At 51.1% G+C, this 21,393-nt stretch overlaps 1 protein-coding gene across 1 annotated transcript in view; it reads left to right on the top strand.

The window, feature by feature from the left end:
- PPP1R37 (protein phosphatase 1 regulatory subunit 37) overlaps window positions 1-20,821 on the top strand; it is a 111,816-nt gene extending 90,995 nt beyond the window's left edge. The window contains exons 7-13 of the mRNA XM_060257574.1: window positions 4,238-4,393; window positions 6,457-6,569; window positions 10,396-10,537; window positions 11,870-12,036; window positions 14,704-15,664; window positions 18,584-18,674; window positions 20,740-20,821. Of these exons, the coding sequence (XP_060113557.1) occupies window positions 4,238-4,393; window positions 6,457-6,569; window positions 10,396-10,537; window positions 11,870-12,036; window positions 14,704-15,664; window positions 18,584-18,666 (1,622 nt within the window). The 3' untranslated portion in view covers window positions 18,667-18,674; window positions 20,740-20,821. The remainder of the gene's footprint in view (window positions 1-4,237; window positions 4,394-6,456; window positions 6,570-10,395; window positions 10,538-11,869; window positions 12,037-14,703; window positions 15,665-18,583; window positions 18,675-20,739) is intronic.
- The last annotated feature ends 572 nt before the right edge of the window (window positions 20,822-21,393 follow it).

Below are 21,393 nucleotides of genomic sequence, written 5' to 3'. Positions count from 1 at the left end.
ACAGTGTATCAAAAAGTTCCACAAAAGGAGAGGATCCATAGTATTTCAGCGTCCAGAGAATGTCCAGTCCTTCTCCCATCTTGTTCCATCCTGCGTGGAATCCAAATTCCTTTAAATCCTGGCTTCAAAAGTGATGTTCCCTTTACGTGCCTATCAAGTTGAATCACGTTTCAAATGCAACGCTTCCTCGAAGAAGAAGAAGATGCTAGATTTATATCCCGCCCTCCACTCTGAAGAGTCTCAGAGCGGCTCACAATCTCCTTTACCTTCCTCCCCTACAACAGAAACCCTGTGAGGTGGGTGGGGCTGAGAGGGCTCTCCCAGCAGCTGCCCTTTCAAGGACAACCTCTGCCAGAGCTATGGCTGACCCAAGGCCATTCCAGCAGCTGCAAGTGGAGGAGTGGGGAATCAAACCCGGTTCTCCCAGATAAGAGTCTGCCCTTTCAAGGACAACCTCTGCCAGAGCTATGGCTGACCCAAGGCCATTCCAGCAGCTGCAAGTGGAGGAGTGGGGAATCAAACCCAGTTCTCCCAGATAAGAGTCTGCCCTTTCAAGGACAACCTCTGCCAGAGCTATGGCTGACCCAAGGCCATTCCAGCAGCTGCAAGTGGAGGAGTGGGGAATCAAACCCAGTTCTCCCAGATAAGAGTCTGCCCTTTCAAGGACAACCTCTGCCAGAGCTATGGCTGACCCAAGGCCATTCCAGCAGGCGCAAGTGGAGGAGTGGGGAATCAAACCCGGTTCTCCCAGATAAGAGTCTGCCCTTTCAAGGACAACTTCTGCCAGAGCTATGGCTGACCCAAGGCCATTCCAGCAGCTGCAAGTGGAGGAGTGGGGAATCAAACCCAGTTCTCCCAGATAAGAGTCCGCACACTTAACCCCTTCACCAAACTGGCTCTCCAATCTGCTCAATTTTTCTTTTTGACAACTAAGACCACTTAATCAAATTTCCAGTAGGCACTAGCTCAATCACTAGCTCCTTTGCATATTAGGCCACACACCCCTGATGTAGCCACTCCTCCAGGAGCTTGCAAGGCTCTTTTTTTTGTAAGCTCCAGGAGGATTGGCTACATCAGGGTGGGATGTGGCCTAATAGGCAAAGGAGCTCTTGCCAGAATTGCACCCCTGATGGGCGATATAGGTGAGTCTGGTCTCGGGTTTTTTTTTTTCACATCTCCGATTGCAGCCACTGCTTTTTTCAACCCCTGTGAGCAGAAGACGGCTTTTCTCGCCTCCGGCCGCAGTGAATCTTTCTTTGTCCTGTCTGAGGCAGGCAAATAAACTATGCCTGCCCACGGAAGTAAAAGCATGGTCAGCCCCTGTCAGTTCTTGGATGGGGAAGCACCAAGGAAGTCCCGGGTCGCTAAGCAGAGGCAGGCAAAGGCAGACCACCTCCATCTGTCTCTGCCCTGACCTGGATGGCGGAAGCTAGCCCAGTCTTTTCAGATCTCGGAAGTTAAGCCAGTTTGGTGTAGTGGTGAAGTGTGCAGACTCTTTTCTGGGAGAACCGGGTTGATTCCCCTCTCCTCCACTTGCACCTGCTGGAATGGCCTTGGGTCAGCCATAGCTCTTGCAGGAGTTGTCCTTGAAAGGGCAGACTCTTATCTGGGAGAACCGGGTCTGATTCCCCTCTCCTCCACTTGCACCTGCTGGAATGGCCTTGGGTCAGCCATAGCTCTTGCAGGAGTTGTCCTTGAAAGGGCAGACTCTTATCTGGGAGAACCGGGTCTGATTCCCCTCTCCTCCACTTGCACCTGCTGGAATGGCCTTGGGTCAGCCATAGCTCTTGCAGGAGTTGTCCTTGAAAGGGCAGACTCTTATCTGGGAGAACCGGGTTGATTCCCCTCTCCTCCACTTGCACCTGCTGGAATGGCCTTGGGTCAGCCATAGCTCTTGCAGGAGTTGTCCTTGAAAGGGCAGACTCTTTTCTGGGAGAACCGGGTTTGATTCCCCACTCCTCCACTTGCAGCTGCTGGAATGGCCTTGGGTCAGCCACAGCTCTGGCAGAGGTTGTCCTTGAAAGGGCAGACTCTTATCTGGGAGAACCGGGTCTGATTCCCCACTCCTCCACTTGCACCTGCTGGAATGGCCTTGGGTCAGCCACAGCTCTGGCAGAGGTTGTCCTTGAAAGGGCAGACTCTTATCTGGGAGAACCGGGTCTGATTCCCCACTCCTCCACTTGCACCTGCTAGAATGGCCTTGGGTCAGCCACAGCTCTGGCAGAGGTTGTCCTTGAAAGGGCAGACTCTTATCTGGGAGAACCGGGTCTGATTCCCCACTCCTCCACTTGCATCTGCTGGAATGGCCTTGGGTCAGCCATAGCTCTGGCAGAGGTTGTCCTTGAAAGGGCAGACTCTTATCTGGGAGAACCGGGTCTGATTCCCCACTCCTCCACTTGCACCTGCTGGAATGGCCTTGGGTCAGCCACAGCTCTGGCAGAGGTTGTCCTTGAAAGGGCAGACTCTTATCTGGGAGAACCGGGTCTGATTCCCCACTCCTCCACTTGCACCTGCTGGAATGGCCTTGGGTCAGCCACAGCTCTGGCAGGAGTTGTTCGTGAAAGGGCAGCTTCTGAGAGAGCTCTCTCAGCCCCACCCACCTCACAGGGTGTCTGTTGTGGGGGAGGAAGGAAAAGGAGATTGTAGGCCGCTCTGAGACTCTGATTCAGAGAGAAGGGCAGGGTATAAATCTGCAATTCTTCTTCTTCTTCTAAGCGGGACTGGCCCCAGTTCGTACGAATGGCTGACCACCGAGAAAGGGCAGGGCCGTTATGCAGAGGCAGGCGATGGCCAACCACCTCGGTCTGTCTCCACCTTGACCCGGATGGCCCAGGCTGGCTTGATCTCATCAGATCTCGGATGCCAAGCCAGGTGGCCCTTGGTTAGTATTTGGATGGGAGAGTCCAGGGTTGAGTCGGGGGAGTCCAGGGTTGCTACGCAGAGGCAGGCAGCGGCAAACCACCTCTGAACATCTCTTGCCTTGCAAACTCCTACAGCAGGGATCCCCACCCCTCAGTCCATGGACCGGTCCCGGTCCGCGGCCTGCTAGCAACCAGGCCTTGAGTTGTAGAATTATTGCATTATATATTACGATGTAGCAATAAGAAGACGACACTGGATTTCTCTCCTGCCCCCCACTCCGGATTTCAGAGCGGCTCACAGTCTCCTTTCCCTTCCTCCCCCACAACAGACACCCTGCGAGGTGGGCGGGGCTGAGAGAGCTCTGACAGCAGCTGCCCTTTCAAGGACAGCTCCTGCGAGAGCTGTGGCTGACCCGAGGCCATTCCGGCAGATGCAAGCGGAGGAGTGGGGAATCGAACCCGGTTCTCCCAGGAAAGGGTCCACACACCAAACTAATAGAAATAAAGTGCACCGTTGTGTCATCTCGAAACCATCGCCACCCCCGGTCTGTGGAAAAATCGTCTTCTGCAGAGCTGGTCCCTGGTGCCAAAAAGGTTGGGGACCGCTGCTCTACAGAGTCGCCATGACTTGACAGGGCTTTTCTTCACCACCCACAGTTGAAGGTCTCCAGTTGGACTTTTATCTTCCCCGTTTGCAACCCAGTTTTAAAACCTGTCCGTAACTAGCTTGTTAGCTGGAAAAAACAGATGCCAGCAGGTGGGGGAGGTTTAAGATAGAGCCAAAGTGGGGAGGAGAGCCCCTTCCTCTCCCCTTTGTCCCCCATCCAGCGTACTCAGTGAGAGGCTTAGATAAAGAAGGAAGAAGAACTGCGGATTTATACCCCGCCCTTCTCTCTGAATCAGAGACTCAAAGCAGCTTACAATCTCCTATATCTTCTCCCCCCACAACAGACACCCTGCGAGGTGGGTGAGACTGAGAGAGCTCTGACAGAAGCTGCCCTTTCAAGGACAACTCTGCGAGAGCTGTGGCTGACCCAAGGCCATTCCAGCAGGTGCAAGTGGAGGAGTGGGGAATCAAACCTGGTTCTCCCAGATAAGAGTCTGCCCTTTCAAGGCCAACCTCTGCCAGAGCTATAGCTGACCCAAGGCCATTCCAGCAGCTGCAAGTGGAGGAGTGGGGAATCAAACCCGGTTCTCCTAGATAAGAGTCCACGCTCTGAACCTCTACACCAAACCGACTAAAGGGGATAGGAGGCCAACGAGGGGAACCTGCGTGTGTTTCTGGGGCAGGTGCCGTGCCCGGCTGGGTAGGTGGGGAGTGCCATCTGCAGGTGCATCTCACCAATGCCCCAACCCCTTCCCCTCTCCTTCCTCAGCGACCGCCCTGAAAATGAACGTGAATCTGCGGGAGCTCTACCTGGCCGACAACAAGCTCAACAGCCTCCAGGACTCGGCTCAGCTGGGCAACCTCCTGAAGTTCAACTGCTCCATTCAGATCCTGGACCTGAGGAACAACCACGTCCTGGACTCAGGTGAGAGTCTGTCCATGCTGGGCGGTGGGTGTGGAATCCTCCCGTTGCTTCCCCCGCGTCTCTAGGGAGCTCCATGCGTGGTGCAGATGGCTGAGCTGCAGGGCGAAGAGGGAACCAGCGCTCCCTGCTAAGACAACTTAAAGGCTCTGGAGTTCTCTTCGCTACCTAGTTGGAGGTGGGTTTATCAGTAGGGCATTTTGGAGCTTCGTCTAATTTATTGGGTTCTTTAAAGCTACCCCAGGGCTTTTTTTTTTGGTAGCAGGAACTCCTTTGCATATTAGGCCACACCCCTCTTGATTAGCTAGTCCTCCAAGAGCTTAGAGGCCCCGTGACGCGGAGTGGTAAAGCAGCAGTACTGCAATACCGTGATCTGAACACTCTGCTCACGACCTGAGTTCTATCCCAGCGAAAGCTGGTTCAGGTAACTGGCCCCAGGTTGACTCAGCCTTCCATCCTTCCGAGGTCAGTCAAATGAGTCCCCAGCTTGCTGGGGGGAAAGGGTAGATGACTGGGGAAGGCAATGGCAAACCACCCCGTAAAAAGTCTGCCGTGAAAACATTGTGAAAGCAACGTCACCCCAGAGTCGGACTGGTGCTTGCATAGGGGACCTTTCCTTTCCTTTTCCTTTCCAAGAGGTTACAGGGCTCTTCTTACAGGGCCTACTATAAGATCTAGGAGGATTCCTTGGGGAGGATTCCTCTCCTTCCTTGGAGGTTTTTAAGCAGAGGCTAGATGACCATCTGACAGCAATGAAGAAGAAGAATTGCAGATTTATACCCCACCCTTCTCTCTGAATCAGAGCCTCAGAGGGGCTTACAATCTCCTATATCTTTTCCCCCCACAACAGACACCCTGTGAGGTGGGTGGGGCAGAGAGAGCTCTCCCAGAAGCTGCCCTTTCAAGGACGACTCCTGCGATAGCTATGGCTGACCCAAGGCCATTCCAGCAGGTGCAAGTGGAGGAGTGGGGAATCAAACCCGGTTCTCCCAGATTAGAGTCCGCACACTTAACCACTACCCCAGACTGGCTCTCGATGCTGATCCTGTGAATTTAGGGGGAGCTGTTTGTGAGTTTCCTGCATTGTGCAGGGGGTTGGACTAGATGGCCCTCAAGATCCCTTCCGACTCTATGATTGACTTCATCAGGGGTGTGCGGCCCTAATACGCAAAGGAGTCCCTGCGGCAAAAAAAAGCCCTGTGCTGCACCAAATAAGCCTAAGGGAGAAGTGTATGCAACAGCTTAAAAAACAGGAGCGTGTTGCCTTATTAACAGTGTGTTTCTGTGCATCGTTTCTTCCTCCTGAGCCCACTGATTACAGTGAGCTTAGAGCGGTGCAGCTCCGCATCCAGTATCAAGAGCTCCTCACCTGCTTTTTGTCCAATGAGGTGATGCATCCCTGACCTGGATGGCCCAGGCGAGCCCGATCTCAGAAGTTAAGCGGGGTCGGCCTCGGCTATTGGCGGATTGAGAGACCACCAAGGAAGTCCAGGGTCTCTATACAGAAGCAGGCGATGGCAAACCAGTTTGGAATATCTCTTGGTTTTGGCCATCAGGGGCACCGGTTGGCCTCTGCAGGAAACAGGATGCTGGGCTAGATGGGCCGCTGGTCTGATGCAGTCGCGCTCTTCTTACGTTCCGAGGTGCCAAACGCGCTGGCTTTCCCTTCGATAGCTGATCCCCTCGTCTGACGAAGCGTGCTTAGAGAGCGCACAAAAGCTTACGTTCCGAATAAAACTTTGTCGGTCTTAAGGGTGCCGCTTGACTCCTGCTTCGTTCAGCTGCTTCAGACCGACACGGCTGCCCGCTTGGATCTATCTTGCCCTTCTTTGTTTGGCTTTTTTTAAAAAAGAAAAAGTACTTTGAGACGTGAGCCATTTCCTGTTGCCAGAGCGGAAGTCCCCAAGGAAGGAGGAAGAGGATCGGCTGAGCCTGCGTGTTCTCGCCTCCCGACGAGGGAGGGCTCGGCTCCTGCAAAAGGCAGGCAGCGGCTCCCTCCGCTCTCCCCCCCCTCCCCCTGCCGCCCCTCTCGTTTCCCTGACGCCGTCCGTCCGCTTGCTTTGCAGGGCTGGCCTACCTCTGCGAAGGGCTGAAGGAGCAGCGGAAAGGCCTGGTCACCCTGGTGCTCTGGAACAACCAGCTGACTCACACCGGCATGGCTTACATGGGCGTGACCTTGGTGAGTCCAGGGTAGTCACAGAGGGTTGGCCGGGCAGGTCTGCAGTAGAAGAGCGAGATTCAAAGCCAGTAGCACCTTCGGGGTAGGAGCTTTCGAGGTAGCGGCTTTCGGGGGTAAGATTTTCAGGGTAGGAGCTTTTGAGACTTCTTCACCCAAAGGGTGATTAACACGCGGAATTCACTGTCACAGGAGGTGGTGGCAGCTACAAGCACAGCCAGCTTCAAGAGGGGATTGGTTAAAAATATGGAGCAGAGGTCCATCAGTGGCTATTGACCACAAGTTTTACAAGATTATGCCTGGGATGGAGAAAGTAGAGAAAGAAGTCCTTTTCTCCCTTTCTCACAATACAAGAACTCGCGGGCACTCCATGAAATTGCTGAGCAGTCGGATTAGAACGGATAAAAGGAAGTCCTTCTTCACCCAAAGGGTGATTAACATGTGGAGTTCACTGCCACAGGAGGTGGCGGCGGCTACAAGCATAGCCACCTTCAAGAGGGGAGCGGATAAAAATATGGAGCAGAGGTCCATTAGTGGCTATTAGCCACAGGGTGTGTGTGTGTGTATATATATATATATATATATATATTGGCCATTGTGTGACACAGAGTGTTGGACTGGATGGGCCATTGGCCTGATCCAACATGGCTTCTCTTATGTTCTTAAGTGACACAGAGTGTTGGACTGGAGGGGCCACTGGCCTGATCCAACATGGCTTCTCTTATGTTCTTATGTGACACAGAGTGTTGGACTGGAGGGGCCACTGGCCTGATCCAACATGGCTTCTCTTATGTTCTTATGTGACACAGAGTGTTGGACTGGAGGGGCCACTGGCCTGATCCAACAGGGCTTCTCTTATGTTCTTATGTGACACAGAGTGTTGGACTGGAGGGGCCACTGGCCTGATCCAACATGGCTTCTCTTATGTTCTTATGTGACACAGAGTGTTGGACTGGAGGGGCCACTGGCCTGATCCAACAGGGCTTCTCTTATGTTCTTATGTGACACAGAGTGTTGGACTGGAGGGGCCACTGGCCTGATCCAACATGGCTTCTCTTATGTTCTTATGTGACACAGAGTGTTGGACTGGATGGGCCACTGCCCTGATCCAACATGACTTCTCTTATGTTCTTATGAGACTCACAGATCTCTTAGGTCAGTTATCGGACGAAGGGTGCTTTGACCCTCGAACGTTCTTTCTCCAGAGGCAATCCTGTCAGGCCCACAAGCAAATCAAAAGTAATAATACATTTTATTTATATCCCGCCCACCCCGCCGAAGCAGGCTCAGGGAGGCTCACGACATATAAATTCAATATACAATAAAATCCATATAATTCAATAAATACTACATTAAATAAAACCGTCATTTAAACCAACATTCCTATTAAAATTAACATTTATGGTGCTATGTTCCAGATCTTCAGTGAATTTAATGGCGGGATACGTCTACAGCAAATCTATCTTGGCTCAATGTTAAGTGAAGGCCAACTTAAAAAGAGTGGTCTTGCAGGCCCTGTGCAGACTCCGCAGGGCCCGCACTTCATCTGGAAGGCCCGTTCCCGTGTGTTCTTCAATTTGGCCTCCTTTGGCCCAGGGATGTTCAGCTGGTTCTTTCCCGCTGACCTCAGTACTCTCTGGGGTTCATATGGGGAGAGACGGTCCCTCAGGTAGGCAGGCCCTTGATCATATAGGGCTTTAAAGGTAATGACCTTTAAAGGTAATAAGTAGGTTTGCAACTTACAGAGACACACTTCAACAACACCTGAACAGCATACTCAAGATTGCTACAGCACAGCCATTGCCGCCAGTTTTTAGTACAGTAATTCAGAACAAGAGGTGCCAGTTATCAGAGCCAGTTTGGTGTAGTGGTTAAGTGTGCAGACTCTTTTCTGGGAGAACCGGGTTTGATTCCCCACTCCTCCACTTGCACCTGCTGGAATGGCCTTGGGTCAGCCATAGCTCTGGCAGAGGTTGTCCTTGAAAGGGCAGACTCTTATCTGGGAGAACTGGGCTTGATTCCCCCACTCCTCCACTTGCACCTGCTGGAATGGCCTTGGGTCAGCCATAGCTCTCGTAGGAGTTGTCCTTGAAAGGGCAGACTCTTATCTGGGAGAACCGGGTTTGATTCCCCACTCCTCCACTTGCACCTGCTGGAATGGCCTTGGGTCAGCCATAGCTCTGGCAGAGGTTGTCCTTGAAAGGGCAGACTCTTATCTGGGAGAACCGGGTTTGATTCCCCACTCCTCCACTTGCACCTGCTGGAATGGCCTTGGGTCAGCCATAGCTCTGGCAGAGGTTGTCCTTGAAAGGGCAGACTCTTATCTGGGAGAACTGGGCTTGATTCCCCCACTCCTCCACTTGCAGCTGCTGGAATGGCCTTGGGTCAGCCATAGCTCTGGCAGAGGTTGTCCTTAAAAGGGCAGCTGCTGTGAGAGCCCTCTCCAGCCCCACCCACCTCACAGGGTGTCTGTTGTGGGGGAGGAAGGGAAAGGAGATTGTGAGCCGCTCTGAGACTCTTTGGAGTGGAGGGTGGGATATAAATCCAATATCATCTTCATCTTCTATCATCTAAACAAATATTGCAAGAATGCTAATGTTTTAGGCATTTTATTTTAAGGTTTTTTTTTAAAAAAAATCTTTAATTGTGTGTGTCTGTGTCTGCTACCTGGCATTACATTTTATGACACACGTGGCCCGGCCCAAAAAGGTCTCATTTATGTCATATCCGGCCCGCATAATGAATGAGAAAGGTTAAAATACTTGGGGCTCTTTAGCTTGGAGAAACGTCGACTGCGGGGTGACATGATAGAGGTTACAAGATTATGCATAGGATAGAGAAGGTAGAGAAAGAAGTACTTTTCTCCCTTTCTCAAGAATTTGTGGACGTTCAATGAAATTGCTGAGCAGTCGGGTTAGAACGGATAAAAGGAAGTACTTCATCACCCAAAGAGTGATTAACATGTGGAATTCACTGCCACAGGAGGTGGCAGCGGCTACAAGCATAGACAGCTTTAAGAGGGGATTGGATAAACATATGGAGCAGAGGTCCATCAGTGGCTATTAGCCACAGCGTATTGTTGGAACTCTCTGTCTGGGGCAGTGATGCTCTGTATTCTTGGTGCTTGGGGGGGGGGGGGGGGCAAGTGGAAGGGCTTCTAGCCCCACTTGTGAATCTCCTGATGGTACTTTGGGTTTTGTTTTGTTTTGACCACTGTGTGACACAGAGTGTTAGACTGGATGGGCCATTGGCCTGATCCAACATGGCTTCTCTTATGTTGTTTGAGAAAAAGAAGACTGCAGATCTATATCCCGCCCTTCTCTCTGAATCAGTCTCAGAGCAGCTTACAATCTCCTATATCTTCTTCCCCCATAACAGACACCCTGTGAGGTGGGTGGGGCTGAGAGAGCTCTGACAAAAGCTGTGCTTTCAAGGACAACCTCTGCCTTAGCTATGGCTGACTCAAGGCCATTCCAGCAGCTGCAAGTGGAGGAGGGGGGAATCCAAACCGGTTCTCCCAGATAAGAATCCACACAATTAACTGCCACACCAAACTGGCTCTGAGTCCGACACCCCTGGTTTAAATTGTCTTGTCTTCTTCCCCCTCCCAGTAGCTTTGGATCCCCAGATAGGGAGGGGCGAAGGCCTGCCTTCTCAACCAAGCCCCGTGCCAGGTCCTCTGGGAGCTGTTGACGTCTCTGCTGCTTTAGATAGCTATAAGCCCAGCAGGTGGGCAGTTCCGCAATCAGGAGACACGCCAGCCAGCCGCTCTCTGAACGAGCCCTTAATCACGCATTGACGGCCCGTCTTTCCCCACTTGCCCCCTCAGCCTCACATGCAGAGCCTGGAGACACTGAACCTGGGCCACAACCCCATCGGCAACGAAGGCGTCCGCAACCTGAAGAATGGGCTCATCGGCAACCGCTCGGTGCTCCGGCTGGGCTTGGCCTCAACGAAGCTGACGTGCGAAGGTGAGTCGGGCCTCGCCCTCTTCCCGCCGGGCCGGACGGTTCTCCGCCTAACCTGTTTAGAGTTCTTTGAGGGGGTGAACAAGCATGTGGACAAAGGGGACCCAATGGATGTCGTTTGCCTTGACTTCCAGAAAGCTTTTGATAAAGTTCCTCATCAAAGGCTCCTTAGTAAGCTCGAGGGTCCTGGAGTGAAAGGACAGGTCCTCTTGCGGATCAAAAACTGGCTCATTAATAGGAAACAGAGTGAGTCACCACACCTCAAAGAAGATATTATAGCAGGGGTGGCCAACGGTAGCTCTCCAGATGCTTTTTTTGCCTACGACTCCCATCAGCCCCAGCCAGCATGGCCAATGGCTGGGGCTGATGGGAGTTGTAGGCAAAAAGCATCTGGAGAGCTACTGTTGGCCACCCCTGTATTATAGCATTGGGAAAAGTGCAGAAAAGGGCAACTAGAATGATTCAAGGGTTGGAACACTTTCCCTATGAAGAAAGGTTAAAACGCTTGGGGCTCTTTAGCATGGAGAAACGTCTACTGCGGGGTGACATGATAGAGGTTTACAGGATTATGCAAGGGATAGAGAAGGTGGAGAAAGAAGTACTTTTCTCCCCTTCTCACAATGCGAGAACTCGTGGACATTCAATGAAATTGCTGAGCAATCGGGTTAAAACGGATTAAACAAAGCACTTCTTCACCCAAAGGGTGATTAACACGTGGAATTCACTGCCACAGGAGGTGGCGGCAGCTACAAGCATAGCCAGCTTCAAGACAGGATAGGATAAGCATATGGAGCAGAAGTCCACCCGTGGCTATTAGCCACAAGGTATAGATGGAGCTCTCTGTCTGGGGCAGTGATGCTCTGTATTCTTGGTGCTTGGGGGGGGGGCACAGTGGGAGGGCTTCTAGCCCGACTGATGGACCTCCTGATGGCACTTGGGGATTTTTTGGCCACTGTGTGACACAGAGTGTTGGACTGGATGGGCCATTGGCCTGATCCAACATGCCTTCTCTTATGTTCTTCTATAGAGCAGAGGTCCATGAGTGGCTATTAGCCATAAGGTACAGATGGAACTCTCTGTCTGGGGCAGTGATGCTCTGTATTCTGGGTGCTGGGGGGGCACAGTGAGAGGGCTTCAAGTGTCCTGTTCCCACAGGTGGACCTCCTGAGGCACTTGGGGTTTTTTTGGCCACTGTGTGACGCAGAGTTGTACCGGATGGGCCATTGGCCTGATCCAACGTGACTTCTCTTTTGTACTTATGTTCTTACGCCGCTTGAGAGGCAGAGAAGCTTCCCTCACCCGCATTCACGTCAGGCACCTCTTGTGACGTTCCAGGTGCGGTGGCTGTGGCCGAGTTCATCGCCGAGAGCCCTCGCTTGCTCCGCCTGGACCTGCGAGAAAACGAGATCAAGACGGGGGGGCTGATGGCCTTGTCCTTGGCCCTGAAGGTCAACCACTCCCTGCTCAGACTGGACCTCGACAGGGAGCCCAAAAAGGAATCGGTAAGCCTGGGCCGGGCGAGACGGTCCGTCCGAGCATCTTTTATCCCGCACTGTCGTCAGGCTGAGCGGAGACATTCGGAGTTCTGCAAAGCGTTCGCTGCCGAGCGAAAATTGCGCGCAATTAACGGCATCCGCAAAAGCAGCCCTAATTAATTTCAGGCAGAGAGGCGTACAGAAGGAAGTCCTTTTCTCCCCGGGCAACACAGCTGCGCAGAGCAGCACAAGCATAACCTGCGGATGAAAACACACATACCCTTCCCCGACATCCCCATAGTTTTGGCCGCAAGATCGGCTGTCCGGTGCTGGCCCGGTTGGTTCTCAGTCACTCGACTCGAGGGAAGCCGCTTCGAATTTCGACAGCAGCGTGGGATTGCGGGAACTGTGCTCATCCGCAGCATCGCATTTGAAAAACTGCCCGCATCGTGAGGCAGTAATACGATCCCACCCGAGGCGCAGAAGGCAACATCGGAGCCGTGCGACGCTCGACAGCTCAAGTTTCCTTCCCGAAAGTTCATTTCTTCCAGGCATAGAGTGTTGACTTGGCTGTCTCTGGTAACTACGCTCTGTTAAACACACACGGCGCTCCCAAAAGCCGTAGTGTTGCTACCCTTGGCATGAGAGGTAGCAAAATTCCCTCATGAGTTAAGGTCTTTCTTCCTCTTCTGTGGGGGGCATGTTACAAAGAGAAGCCAGGTCCAAGCGGGCAGCCGTGTTGGTGTGAAGCAACAGAACAAAGCAGTAGACGAGTATCACCTTTAAGACGAACTAAGTCTTATTCAGAATGTAAGCTTTCGTACGCTCTTAAGCAGACTTCATCAGACAAAAATGGGAATGGCAAGCAGCAATTCTTAATATAAGCGGGCAGCGAGTTGGTCTGTAGAGTCATGGGAATGGTTTTAGCAAATTAAAAGAATCCCAGATTGGGGTCTGCGTTTGTTAGTGTTGTTAACTGGGCTGAAACATGTTGGCGGATGCTAAAAAGCAGATAGATGCCATAGGTGTGAAGTGCCATAAATCTGGGCAACGTTCTGGCTTTGTTAGCTTTGGGTTTAAATAAAGGGCATAGTTACTCAAGAGATTATAACATCATTATAGTTTGCCATTAGAAAAAAAGGAATGCATTAAAATACAGTAGAGGATGGGTTAGTATATGTAATAAGATAAACAGCCAATATCCCTTATTTAAGTATGTCAATACAACCCCCCCCCCCCCCAATATTCTGATACCCTGTTCTAGAAGAGAAATACATATTAGTTAGCTATTAGAAAAACAGGGTACATAAGACGAGAGAGAAGCCAGTTTGACTCAGAATTGATTGATTTTCCTCTCTGATTGCTCACTGCCCTTTCTTCGAGATGCTAACAACCTGTGAAAAAACTCTCCGTGTAAAAATAGTAAAGCAACTAGAACCAACATATATAAATCCTTTGTATTCAATATCAAATTCAAATCTCAATAATAGTAATATAACATATATTGAAATATACAAGTTACAAGAGACCATACAAAAACTACTCCATGCGGAAAGCACTCTTGTTCCTACTGTCTCTTAGATGATCAATACCCTCATTAATTTATAATCATAAATATAGTCCGACGATCATAATGACCCATCCTTGGGTTGTTTCGAGCCTCAAAACTCTTCTTCAGGGGACTGTCTCCTTCCAGTATGGAGGTAAGTTTGCTGGATTTGTAAGTAGTATCTGGACACAACTTTGTGTCTCGCTGAGTCTTATTCATTTTGCCTTACTATCAACAATTCATAATGCATTATTCTGAAACATTTCTGTAGACTCCATTCAAGTCTGCTCTCCAAATTGCTCCAAACCACATAACAGTATTAAGAACCGCCGTTTGTGAATATAGGCAATAAAGAGAAAACCGTGCAGCACACTTGCAATAGCATTAACAACAACAGTATTTATAATATTTTGGAACACCAGTTTCGGTATCTGGACCTTCTTCAGCCCAAATCTTGACTTGCTTTTCTGTGTACAATACTGCTAGTAAACAATAAAGATACTGTGCAAGATTTGTATCAGAAAAATTGTGTTGCATTGCTATGCTCAGTCCACAAATACATAAACCTTCTGAATGCCAAGTATCATGAGAACCAACAAGGTTTCTTCCTATTTCCAACATAAATATCAGCCAAGGTAAGACTCCTTTAGATGATGTTGAAAGAAGCCAAGGCAAGGGAACCGGTTTCGGTATCTGGACCTTTTTCAGCCCAAATCTTGGCTTGCTTTTCTGTGTACAAATCACCAAAGCTTCACTTGCAACAAATTGTTTGTTAGTTGACGTGCCAGTCCTCGTTCTTTAGGACAAAAGTTCTGCCGTTATTCAGCCGGTATCGCTTCTTCTGAAGCGTGTATAGAAATGCAAGTGAAGATTTGGGCTGGATTCAAATCCAGTAGCACCTTAGAGACCAACAAGAGTTTTAGGGTATAAACTTTCAAGAGTCAAATGTCCCTTTGTCAGACATGAGTAGGGCTCGAATCTGTTTTAAATTGTACAATTCGCGTTGACTCTCGTTTGAGAAAGGAGTCTCTAAATTAAGCGATTAGTGACAGTGCCTGCCTTCTTGAGCCAAGCAGCTCAATCGTACGCTGCTCGCAATCGTGCCTTGTCACTTGGCTCAACAGTCTTTCTCCTTCCCGTTGCAGGTGAAGAGCTTTATCGAGACACAGAAAGCCCTCCTGACCGAAATCCAAAATGGCTGCAAGCGTAACTTCGTCCTGGCCAAAGAGAAGGAAGAGAAAGAGCAGAAGCTCCAGCAGTCCGCCTCAATGCCCGAAATCACCATCACCGAACCCCTCGAAGAGGGCCCCGTGGAAGACGGCGGGCCCAACGGCGACACGACCCCCGCGCTGGAAGAGGGAGAGGAAGTCGAGGAGGCATTAACGTCCCAGGAGAACGGGACCCCAGAGAAGACAGCCGTCGATGGCAACGACGAGTCATCAGAGTCAGATTCTGACACGGACGAAGAGGACGACGAAAAGCTGGTGATGAAGGATCTCGCCCAACCGCAGGAACACAGCGAGCCGGAGCGTGGCGATCCCCCTGAGCCATGTCCTTCCCCCTTAAAGGCCGAGGAGGCCCCTAGCTGTGAAGCCAGAGTTCCCCCGCCAAACACTACAGAAGAAATAAAATGTGAAGCTAGAGCTGGAGTCACGAGCGGGGCCCCAACACAAGCCAGCTCTCCTGCGAACGAGAGGCGGATCGCGGTTTCCAGCCCCGGCCGAGGCCACAAAATCTTTGTGGTGACGCGGGTGGAGAGCCTGCCAGAGAAGGCAGAGGAAAAGAGCACACGGCAAGAGGGTGGGCCTCGTCTGCAGGCCGACCCGCTACAGCAGGCGGACCCTCTCACCCAGAGCCAGCCGACAAAGACTGGCTGCCTGGACGGGCGGGCAAAAGAGACTGTTGCCGCGTCAACAGCCAACTCTGAAACGTCGGCCTCCGTACCAAGCTCCAGCTTAGGCACCGAAAAGATGAACTCAGGGCTTTGCGCAGGTGCAGTTCACAGCGTCCCACTGCCTAATGGACTAAGGACGGATTTTTCCCATGCACTACCGGATGCGTCCTTTGGGCGCGACTGCAAAATGGGCAGTTGTGCTGCGGAACATGGTAAGAGAGTGTGTGTGTGTGTGTCTGAGAGCCCTGTGAGTTGCAGGAGAGGACTTTCTCTGTTATACAAAGAGGGGCTTTGGTTTCTTTGTCTTGTGGCATCACAGCCGTGGCCATAGCCCAGGGGTCCGCAACCTTTTTGAGCCTCAAGTCGCCTTCAGGATCCGGACACAGCACGATGGGTGCAGAATGGCCGCCACGAAATGGCTGCCAGAGGAGGCGGAGCTAGCCACAAAATGGCCGCTGCGGGAGGTGGAGCCAGCCACAAGCTTACCTTCAGTCACACAGTGAAGATTCTTGATCTGTGATGGCAGGTGCAACCAGAGCGACATTTTTAAAAAATTGCAGATCCAGTCAGAAGCCGTACTGGACAAAAGTCCCAATTGCCCCCTCCCATTTTTTGAAAGCAGTTGGCTGGTATCAGTCTCCCCTGCTAAAAAAAAAAAAAAAAAAGACTCCACATTATGTTGCCTGCTTTATAATAACATGATAAGATGGACGGTGTCAGTGCCAAGTTAAATAAAGGGAAGGGCCGTGGCTCAGTAGCAGAGCCTGTGCCAGGCATGCAGAAGGTCCCAGGTTCAATCCCCGGCATCTGCAGTTAAAAAGGACCAGGCAGGAGGGGATGGGAAAGACCTCGGCCTGAGACCCTGGAGAGCCATGAAGTGAGACTGTAGCTCAATGGCAGAGCATCTGCTTGGCATGCAGAAGATCCCGGGTTCGATCCCTGGCATCTTCAGTTAAAAGGACCAGGCAGGAGGGGATGGGAAAGACCTCAGCCTGAGACCCTGGAGAGCTGTGAAGCAGGGCTGTAGCTCAGTGGCAGATCATCTGCTTGGCATGCAGAAGGTCCCAGGTTCAATCCCCAGCATCTCCAGTTGAAAGGACTAGGCAGGAGGGGATGGGAAAGACCTCAGCCTGGGACCCCGGAGAGCCATGAAGTGGGGCTGTGGCTCAGTGGGAGAGCCTCTGCTTGGCATGCAGAAGGTCCCAGGTTCAATCCCCAGCATCTCCAGATGAAAGGGCCAGACAGGAGGGGATGGGAAAGACCTCAGCCTGGGACCCTGGAGAGCCATGAAGTGGGGCTGTGGCTCAGTGGTAGAGCCTCTGCTTGGCATGCAGAAGGTCCCAGGTTCAATCCCCGGCATCTGCAGTTAAAAAGGACCAGGCAGGAGGGGATGGGAAAGACCTCAGCCTGAGACCCTGGAGAAACATGAAGTGGGGCTGTGGCTCAGTGGTAGAGCCTCTGTTTGGCATGCAGAAGGTCCCAGGTTCAATCGCCAGCATCTCCAGATGAAAGGGCCAGGCGGGAGGTGATGGGAAAGGGACCCTAGAGAGCCACTGCCGGTCTGAGTAGACAAAGCCGACCTCAGTGGACCAGTGGCCTGAGGCTGTATAAGGAGACTTCATGGGTTCCATTGAAGTTATTGTTCATGTACACATCAAGTACATTTGAGTTGGCTACTGACTTATAGCGAGCAACAAACGTAGAATCAGTAAAAATCACAACACGGTTCTGTTCCCAGCCATAGAACAAAAGCCACAGCCCAAATAACAAAGATTAACGTCGCGGCACCTTCCCTAATAGTAAATTACAGCTTGACAAAAATCGCTTACCATAATAAAACCATTCGCCAGTAGGACTTACATCAGGAGACTTTAAAACTTTATCTTCGTCTTAACAACCACAGCGATAAACGCTGTTTGCAAAGTTGTCCATCGACTTCTATCCACCCAGTAGCGTTAACAAGTTTATTCAGATCTGATCTCCCTGACAATTATAATAAGGCATTTCCAAAAATCTTTCCCAGTCCACTAAACTCCGGGCACCGTGAAGTCACATGAGCCTGACTTTCAGTGGACCCATGGGTGCAAGAGCAGACTCATTCATCAAACGGAATCCTGTTACAGTGTTTCTTCACTGCTGATGGTCGTAAAATACCCACGGTAACTTTAGCGGTGCCTTTCTGTGTTCATAGATAAAGCCCAGGTAGCCATGTTAGAGAGCCGGTTTGGTGTAGTGGTTAAGTGTGCAGACTCGTCGCTGGGAGAACCGGGTTTGATTCCCCACTCCTCCACTTGCACCTGCTGGAATGGCCTTGGGTCAGCCATAGCTCTCGCAGAGTTGTCCTTGAAAGGGCAGCTTCTGGGAGAGCACTCTCAGCCCCACCCACCTCGCAGGGTGTCTGTTGTGGGGGGAGGAGGTAAAGGAGATTGTAAGCCGCTCTGAGACTGATTCATAGAGAAAGGTGGGGTATAAATCTGCAGTCTTCTCTATTAACAAAATTTGTGGCAAGGATGAGCTTTCAGGAGTCATAGAATCATAGAGCTGGAAGGGATCTCCAGGGTCATCTAGTCCAACCCTCTGCACAATGCAGTAAACTCACAAATACCTCCCCCTAAATTCACAGAATCTTCATTGCTGTCAGATGACCATCTAGCCTCTGTTTAAAAACCTCCCAAGGAAGGAGAGCCCACCACCTTACTTCTTCAGACTGTGAGCAGTGACTCAAGAAAGCCCATCCCCTGCCACAAATCTTGTTAGTCTTTAAGGCGCTACCGGACGCTTGCTCTTTTCTCTGCTGTGGAATCATAGAGTTGGAAGGTACCTGCATGGTCATCTAGTCCAACCCGCTGGTCTCCAAAATATGCTGGAAACAGTCAAAGGGAAAGAAGGAAATTGCTTGTTAAAAAGCTGATCTCCAATGTTCTGGGGTTTTGCATCACATAGTATCCTTTTCCTCTTCCCCGACTTTTCTTGAAATGTCATTCAGAGCTGTGCAGGTCTGGCTTCAAAGAAACCACAAACTGACACAGACACATAGGGCAGTCTGGCAATTCCCCACGTTGCTGTATACAGGTGGCTTTTGTGGCTGGCTGAATCTCCCAACACTTTCTCCCCTGCCCTCTGCTTTTCAGAGCTGAGCTGCTGCAAGAACGAGAAGGAGCTGGAGGAACTGCTTTTGGATGCGAGCCTAGAGATGGGGCAGGAACCAATGTGACGCTGGAGGTAAGGGAAGCGGCCCTTCAGAACACACCAGAGAGTCCTGGTAGAGCACTGTCTTTGTGAGCCCGAGTGTCCTGTCTGGGTTCTTTCGCCAGCCTTGCCTTTAAGGACATAAGAGAAGCCATGCTGGATCAGGCTAATGGCCCATACAGTCCAACATTCTGTGTCACACAGTGGCCAAAAAACCCCAAGTGCCATCAGGAGGTCCACCAGTGGGGCCAGGGCACTAGAAGCCCTCCCACTGTGCCCCCCCAAGCACCAAGAATACAGAGCACCACTTGCCCCAGACAGAGAGTTCCAACAATACGCTGTGGCTAATAGCCACTGAAGGACCTCTGCTGCATATAAGAACATAAGAACTCATGTTGGATCAGGCCAATGGCCCATCCATTCTAACACTCTGTGTCACACAGTGGCCAGAAAAAAACCCAGGTGCCATCAGGAGGTGCATCAGTGGGGCCAGGACACTAGAAGTCCTCCCACTGTTGCCCCTCCCAAGCACCAAGAATACAGAGCATCACTTGCCCCAGACATAAGAACACAAGAGAAGCCATGTTGGATCAGGCCAGTGGCCCATCCAGTCCAACACTCTGTGTCACACAGTGGCCAAAAAACCCCCAAGTGCCATCAGGAGGTCCACCAGTGGGGCCAGGACACTAGAAGTCCTCCCACTGTTGCCCCTCCCAAGCACCAAGAATACAGAGCATCACTTGCCCCAGACATAAGAACACAAGAGAAGCCATGTTGGATCAGGCCAGTGGCCCATCCAGTCCAACACTCTGTGTCACACAGTGGCCAAAAACCCCCCAAGTGCCATCAGGAGGTCCACCAGTGGGGTCAGGACACTAGAAGCCCTCCCACTGTTGCCCCTCCCAAGCACCAAGAATACAGAGCATCACTCGCCCCAGTCAGAGAGTTCCAACAATACGCTGTAGCTAATAGCCACTGAGAGAGCGCATTCGCACACTCTGAATAACACACTTTCAGTCCACTCTCTGCAAGTGCATTTTGCTATGTGAAATGGCAAAACCCACCTGCAGACAGTCGTTGTGTTCTTCAGCATGTGTGAAAGCGCCCACCCGTTGCTCTTCTAACCACAAACCGACATAGCCGCCCTCCTGGGACTGCCTGCATAGAGTTCCCGTGTCCATCAAATTCCTGCCTTCTGTGCTTTGAAGGTAGACTGTGCTCAGGTGGTCTGGTCCTTCAGCATCCCAGGAGTGACAGTCCGTTCCTTTAAAGTTGCATCTGCTCTATAGCAAAGTTGGGTTGGGTGCTGGAAGAACCAACGGGATTCGGCGTGGGGCAGTTTCAAGTGGGGAGGGCCGCTGTCGTCCAGAGCGGAGCGAAAAGGGAAGAGAACTGAAGGGCGGGCTGGGAAAATTGTCTAGAAATGGGACGTTGTAAACGTTTACGCAGCACCGTAGGGGGAAACACGCTTTTAAAAAAGCATCCGCGTTGGCATTTCAGTAATTTTATTTATTTATATTTTATTTTATTTATATTTTGACTTATATCCCGCCCTTCCCACCGAAGTGGCTCAGGGCGGCTCACAACACATAAACTTACATAAGTTTATCTTAAAAACATTTACATAGTAAGGATTAAAACAATAAATTAATAAAACATAAGACATAAAAACCAGCGGTCTGTTAAATGCATTCTAATTCCATCCAGAAATTCTCAGTGTCAGTTAGTTGTTATAGGCCAGCCGGAAGAGGACTGTTTTACAGGCCCTGCGGAACTGCCCTAGGTCCCGCAGGGCCCTCATCTCCTCCGGCAGCTGGTTCCACCAGTAAGGTGCCGTTACCGAGAAGGCCCGATCCCTGCTGGATTTCAGACGGGCCTCCTTTGGCCCGGGGATTACTAGCAGTTTTTGTGAGCCCGATCGTAGTACTCTCTGGGGAACGTGTGGGGAGAGACGTTTAAATGTCACCATGGACATCTGCAATCGTTTAAATGTCACCATGGACCAAACACCAGGGGATCAACAGAGCGTCCTTTGATTCCCGCCTTCCGACTCTGATCCTCTGAATGTCTCTTCCCTTCCTCCCCTCCTCTTTTTCAGTTCTGGGCCGTTCTGCATAAAGCGGATTCTGTCTCGGGAAGCACCTGTATAGTTCTACTCTCTTTCCTACACCATGTGATACTGCGGAGGGGGGGGAGGCTGAGTTCGCAACAACAGAGGCAACGTGATCTCCCCCCCTCCTTCCCCTATTTTTTCTCTCTTTGGCAGAACAGCTGTGCTCACAATCTCAGCCACTGTGTTTTCTTTCTGCACCCCCTCCCCCCACATGCTCCTTTTTGACTCATCTTCCCTCTGAGAAAAGTTCAGAGGGCAGGCCGTTTAGGGCAAGGGGAAAAGTCGAGAAGACCTTGACCAAGAGAAAAGCTTCCTCGCTTTGAGGACAGCGCAAAGTCTTGCTTGTTTCTGTCCGGCTCCGACGCCTGACCCCTTTCATACATACCGCCCCTCCTGGAAAAGGGCGCTTGCAGATTTTTTTTCCTTCCGGAATTTCTCTTCCAAGTTATACCGCAAGGACACAGACTTGTGGACTATGGACGAATGGGTTACGACGGACTTTATAAAATAAAACCTAAAAATTATTGGGGGGGAGACGCTGTATTTTTGCTTTCCTGCAGAACGAGTGCTGCAGGTTCCAGGAGAATCCATTTTCGAAGACTGCAGGGAGATAACAGCGGCTCTCCTGGATCAGGACTG

Source organism: Heteronotia binoei, chromosome 17, assembly GCF_032191835.1.
Source record: "Heteronotia binoei isolate CCM8104 ecotype False Entrance Well chromosome 17, APGP_CSIRO_Hbin_v1, whole genome shotgun sequence".
NCBI lineage: Eukaryota > Metazoa > Chordata > Lepidosauria > Squamata > Gekkonidae > Heteronotia > Heteronotia binoei.
The sequence above is the reverse complement of the archived record's forward strand: the minus strand, read 5'-3'. Positions and strand labels throughout refer to the sequence as shown.